The 6,000-nt window shown below is 35.0% G+C and overlaps 1 protein-coding gene across 1 annotated transcript in view; it reads right to left on the bottom strand.

Annotated features, from left to right (window-relative positions):
* Positions 1-416: 416 nt before the first annotated feature.
* The window catches only part of LOC131069050 (protein NAR1), a 74,257-nt gene continuing 68,673 nt past the window's right edge, over positions 417-6,000 (bottom strand). The window contains exon 12 of the mRNA XM_058004362.1: positions 417-907. Coding sequence (XP_057860345.1) covers positions 755-907 — 153 coding nt within the window. The 3' untranslated portion in view covers positions 417-754. The remainder of the gene's footprint in view (positions 908-6,000) is intronic.

The raw sequence follows: 6,000 nt of genomic DNA, 5'->3' as shown, positions 1-6,000 counted from the left end.
TAAGTTAGCTTGAGAGCATTTTTTATTTAGCATGTTCCGCACTGGTTATATTAACCCTCCGAAGTAGGACTCCATCAAACCAAGATTCAAACTTTTGGTACGTATATGATTTTATTTTCTATCATAAGTGATGAACACCAATAAACAAAGACATCCTGATGTAGTTAAAACACTGGGCATGTTTTAAAGCACGATATGTCTCTTGTATGGACAGTCAAAGCAAGTTGCAAGACTATGTTTGCACCGAATGACAAAAGCTAAGCCATAAAACATCCTTTTTATAGATATTTTTATGAACTTGTGTTTTTCCTATCTTGTCTTCGCAAGTTATACCAAAGGACCGAATTCCATCATTTTACTTTTAAATGAGTTTATGCAAGCAATCATTAAGCTTCATTAATGATCCATTGTAGAGATTTGAAAGAGAAGCATGAAATCAATTTCAAAAGAATTTGAATGGAAAATTGGGAATATTTATGGTAGCTCTGAAAGGGAATAATTTACTTCCTCTTTCATATACGAGACACAAAATTGTCACAGATGTATGAGAATAAGAATAATGTCTAGAACAGATAAATCAATGAAATTGCAACTTTCCCACTAGCTAATATTATTATCATACACATTTCATTTTTTGAGAGAATACAATGAATATGAGTTGAAACTCACTCATAGGATTTACTCACCTGTGGATACCATTTTAGTCACCTCTTTTTCTAAAGAAAATTTTCATACCCTAAATATGAATTATCGTTCACCAATTAACCAACTCTGAGTTTAAACTTCTTTCGCGATAATGATATTCTGTATGCATGAACTTTTCCGCTGTCTCTGATCCAGGTTGGCCTAACCACTCATCATATAAGCCTTTTACCAAGGTGTTTTCAAAGGGATCGGCTACTAAGATCTGCCAATCAGTAAACACGATGTTGTCATGCTCTCTAATAAAATGTCAACTTGAAGCAAACTACTTATATAATTAGATAAAAAGAATCGCTTACAAATGAAATGCACATACAAAAGGCTGTCAAAATCATCCTAAAAGATAACAATGAGAATTTCCACACATGCACTCTCATGCACCATACAAGTTGGCTAAATGAAATCTACAATCAAAAAATGTGTTCCTATCCCTGTTACGACCTAAAACAATCCAGCAAGAAATTAACAATGTAAGCAGCTATATCAGCAAATGTTCCATGAAAGAAAATGCAAGTGCGTGCATATATTAAATGGTAATGATAAGAAATGTAGAAATGTAACTAAATCCAATGAAGAAACATACTTAATTAAAAACAAAAGGCAAAATGTACAGATATATAAGATGAATGGTTGGCCCCACTAAAAAAACTTAATAAAAGATTTCCTTACCATAGAATTTTCAGCCTCTTAAAATATACCCATAACAAGATAGGTCACAAGTATAACTATAAATTGAAAATTTATAATGCACATAAAAAATTTAATAATAGTCACTCATTAGTTTTAAAATATTCACTACTAGCTACAATATAAACATCTACATGAGACTTGATTATTCCCAAAGCTTCCAAGCATAGTTGAAAAACTCACAAAACTAATGAGTACTCACGAGCCAAAAGGCCAAAAGCCTTCACAAGTTACTTTACTCACAATTATTTACTTGCCTAAATGAGTATAATTTTTTTTCATGTGATGTTAAAAGTTTTATATGATTTTAAAGCCCTTTTATAAACAACAACGTGCCAAACACCTAATTTTGCTCCTAAAGTAATTAAATTGTGAAAATGGCATACACCATGTTGGTTGAAAATTTTGTACACCTGGGGGATGTACAAAATTATGGTTTCAACTACAATGTGTGAGTATGATACTCTCCTAATTTAGGGAAGGCTCCCCCTATCTACAAACTAAACTAATCTAATATGGGTGAGAGAGCAGTCTTTCTTATTCTTTCAAGAAAAACTATACTCTTTTCTCTTCATAGAAAAGTAATAGCAATTGGAAATAAATAACAGCAAATACAGAAATGGGACTTTTTTTTGTAGGATTTTTGGAACATAAAGGGAAGCAAAGTTTCCATGAAAGCGCAAAGACCTTCATCACTTCCCTAGGACGGGAAAACAGAAATGAAAGCACAAAGTCTTCAACACTTCTACTGTCCTATCAACCTTCTCAAAATGATAATAATGTACAACACGCAGTAGCTCAAAGTCTGTCTATATGATGCACTTCACCTTACATACACAAGTCTTGAAAATAAAAGCAGCAAAAAGTCTACAAGTTATCTCCTTACTTGAGCTTTCTACACTAGCTTCAAACGTGATAAACAGCTCAAAGCCTGCAAGACCAAGTCTGAAAACCAAACCTATATCTCCAAAAACAATTAGCAGCTCAAAGTCTGCAAGATTGAATTTAAATACCTCTTTAACAATATAACAAAAATCACAATCAACTCCAGAAAATGTCATCACATAACAACTTGCCTCTTTTATTGAAAGCAATTTAATTTACATCTAAGCTCAAAGTCTTAGAGTGCACATATAAACTGGCAAAATTTTGTTGCAATGCCAAAAGATCTCTATTACAATAGACACCCAAGGCTCCTCTCCTAACTAACTTGAGAAATTCTCTCAACCAACATGACTTACTCCAACTACAATCCTAATCTAACTCAACTTGTAGTTGTTTTACATGTAATTACATTTTACAAAAATGCAAATAAAAGTGACACTTGCAATTACAATTTTTGTTTTTATATGTAATTTGTATCTATTCTATGCATCTAAAGACATGACTCTAATTACATCATCCTCTGTTTTGAAAATCTTCATGCTGCTTCAGGATGCTCTATGATCGAGGTAAATGACATCTTGAACTAGAACAATAACTTGCACCCTTGATAGTCTTTGTCTTTAACCAGCAAACTTCAACCTCTCACATGCTTGGGGTAGTACTGACTTTTCAGGAGGGAAGTTCTCTGTAAGGCTGAAGTAAGAAACCTATCTCTATCTTGAACGCATCCTATGCTCTCAACCATTCATGTCACCTATCCATCTCCTTGTGTGGCTCAGTCATGTTGTTTTTCTCCCTTTGTATCATCCTCCAATCTTGAAATCTGCTTGCAAAATAAGGCCCATGCCTTAATTCATTGATTTGGTAGGTCGTGTGCGCAAACAAGACTGACAAGGTAAGGGATAAAGGGACTGCAAAAGTGGGGCCAAAGCTCAATTTCGGGTTTTGGAGACTACATTACATACGTGGAAAAACAAGAGCATTGACTTGCAATTATGGAGGATAAACATGCAACTTCATATGTGTAATGGGTAACTACAAGTTTGCACTTGTAATTGGACCTTTAAGACTTATTTTCAAGTGTTTTTTAGTGCATTTTGGAACAATTTCGGGTTTTGGAAGGCTGAGTGCAAGTGAAGACACAACTGCAATTGGGTTTTAAAATTCCGATTGCAAATAGACTTTAAATGGGAAAAATGAATGAAGGGAAAAACTTTGCAAATTCACAAGTTGTATTCAAAGGGCAAAACAACTTGGGAAGATCATATAGAAACCTGAAATCTTGCTTGAAGAATGCCCTAGACCAAAACAAATGAACTTGGGAGAAACCGTAATGCTCTTATAAATATGTAAGGAAGCCACCACGTTGGGATTCCAAACAACAAACAAATCGGTTTTGCCTTTAAACCTCTCCACAAAAATGGCTTGGAAAGAGAAGTATATTTGACTTCAAACACTCTACAATGGAGGAAAAATGCAAGACGTGTTTGCAATGTGGCAACAAGGTCGAATTTCAAGCTCCAAAACGTGGCAAAAACTTCAGCAAAAACGGATTCAAAAAACGTCTCCATGAATGCAAGATGTGTTTGCCAAAACCATTTTCTCTAAAAACGTGGCAACTACCAATGATTTCCAGCAGCATAGCAAAAATGTGGGACGGATTCAAGGGAAGAATGCCACAAAAATCGGATTTGTGAGAGCAAGGATGTAGATCGGGTTCTTCCTCTCCAACTTCAAGCAAAACATGCCCTCCAAAGATGCAATCAGGTTTCTAAAACCCCTTTGCAAGTTTTAAATTGCATCACTTTTCATTTACTTGAGCAAATTCAAGTTTCTAGGGAACAAAAGCACAAAAATAAAGAGCAAAACAACTTGCAATGGGGAAATAAAACCCCAATTACAACTAAAACAAATAAAAACATAAAGACTTGTAATAGGGAAATAAAATCCCTATTACAACTTAAAAGCACAAAGTAGGAACTTTTATGAATACTTACAAGTTCTCATTAAACTTGTAATTGAGAACTTGTAATTTTAAATTCACTTGCAATTTGTCCAAAAAGTTCCTACAAACAACTTAAAAGACAAAAAGGGAAATGGAAAAAAAAAGCAAGTTACAAGTTACACATTTTTTTTTATAAAGTTCACTTGTAATTGCTAGAAAAAAACCCTCCAACACAAAAACAAAAGAAAACTCCTAACTTGCAAAAGAAAGAAAATTTCCAACTCTCAGTCAAGAGGAAAAAACCTCGAATTTGAAGGAAAAACATAGCAAACGAACTCTGAACGTGATAAAATTTGAAACATGGATCAAGGATGAACCAAAGATTAGTCCAGTTCATAAAGAAGCGAAAATGGTGCCTCGGGAAGCGTGCCTTAAGAGTAAAATCTCCAACTTGCAGTGACTGCTCTGAAACTCGAAATTGCACAAAACTAAGAAAATGAAGGCCAAAACTTACCAAAACTTGGACAATGATGGCAAAGACACCCCTTGATGATTTGACACTAACAAATGTGAGTTTTGCACCTCGTAAAACATGTCTTGGAGACAAAAATGAGGCATTTTAAGCAAAAATTTGTAGGGGTTGTCACATTTTTGAAAATCCAAAAACGAGGACAACACACCATCAAGGTTTGTGTGGTCTCAAAAGCCTTAATTTGGGCTTGGTTGTGGGAGCTCCTCCCCTTGACTCCAGCCTGTACCACAACAAGTAGCATGACAAGGGCACTGCCCCCCGACCATGCAAAAGGCACTACCCCACGACACTGCTAGGGGTATTGCCCCCAAAGCCACACAAGGGGCAGTCCCACTCAACCTCATTTGGGGTGTTGCACCCAAACCTCCATAAGGGGGGCACTGCCCTTCATCCCCACTTGGGGCATCACCCCCAAAACCCCTAGTTGATTTTGTGTAGTATTTACGCCTTGATACATGTTAACCCTAGTGCATTTTTCATATACTTGTAAGATGTATAATGTGTCTAGTTTCATGCTTTAATTGATGAATATGTTCAGATGACTGTGCATATGTGAATGATGATAATTATGCTTTCTATGATGATTTGATGTACTTTGATTGACTAAATTGATGAAATTATAGTTAATAATATGACATCATGTTTTACTTTTGTCATGAATTATTAATTGTCAGAACTAGGCAGGATTTGGATCTAACCGATTTCCGTGGGCCAAGTGTGTGCAGGAGACCATCGTCCTCCACGAAAGGAGGGAAAGTATCATCAGATCGAGAAGTGAAAGGAAGGAAAGGACTCAATGTTGTTTGAAAACCCTAACCTAGCCAAGTAAACCTATGTTGACCTTGTCAGACCTTATTAGCCAGTGCGCCAGGTAACCTAGAGGGTCAATGCAGAGAATTTAGGGTTCATAACCCTAGGGCTTGTCGCTTCTCGAGGTAATTATTAATTATTTATTTCATTAGTTATTAATCAAGTTGGTTGGGACTAATGCTAATTTTATTATATAAATATATATTTATGTATGTGTATATATATGTTACATATATATCCTATATGAATACCTGGGTACGAGAGTACATATAAATGGTCGTATACGTACTACCACAGTCAGGTATTCGTAGGGTGTATGGGTCGCATATATATAAATATAAATAAATGTATATTTAATCAATTTATAATTTGTATGGCAATGTTTATTTTTAATTAAATAAATTATTATTTGCCAACTTTAAATTGGCAACTCTATAAT

This window comes from Cryptomeria japonica, chromosome 4, assembly GCF_030272615.1.
Source record: "Cryptomeria japonica chromosome 4, Sugi_1.0, whole genome shotgun sequence".
NCBI classification, from domain to species: domain Eukaryota; kingdom Viridiplantae; phylum Streptophyta; class Pinopsida; order Cupressales; family Cupressaceae; genus Cryptomeria; species Cryptomeria japonica.
Note: the sequence above shows the minus strand (reverse complement) of the source record. Positions and strands in the feature narration are given on the sequence as shown.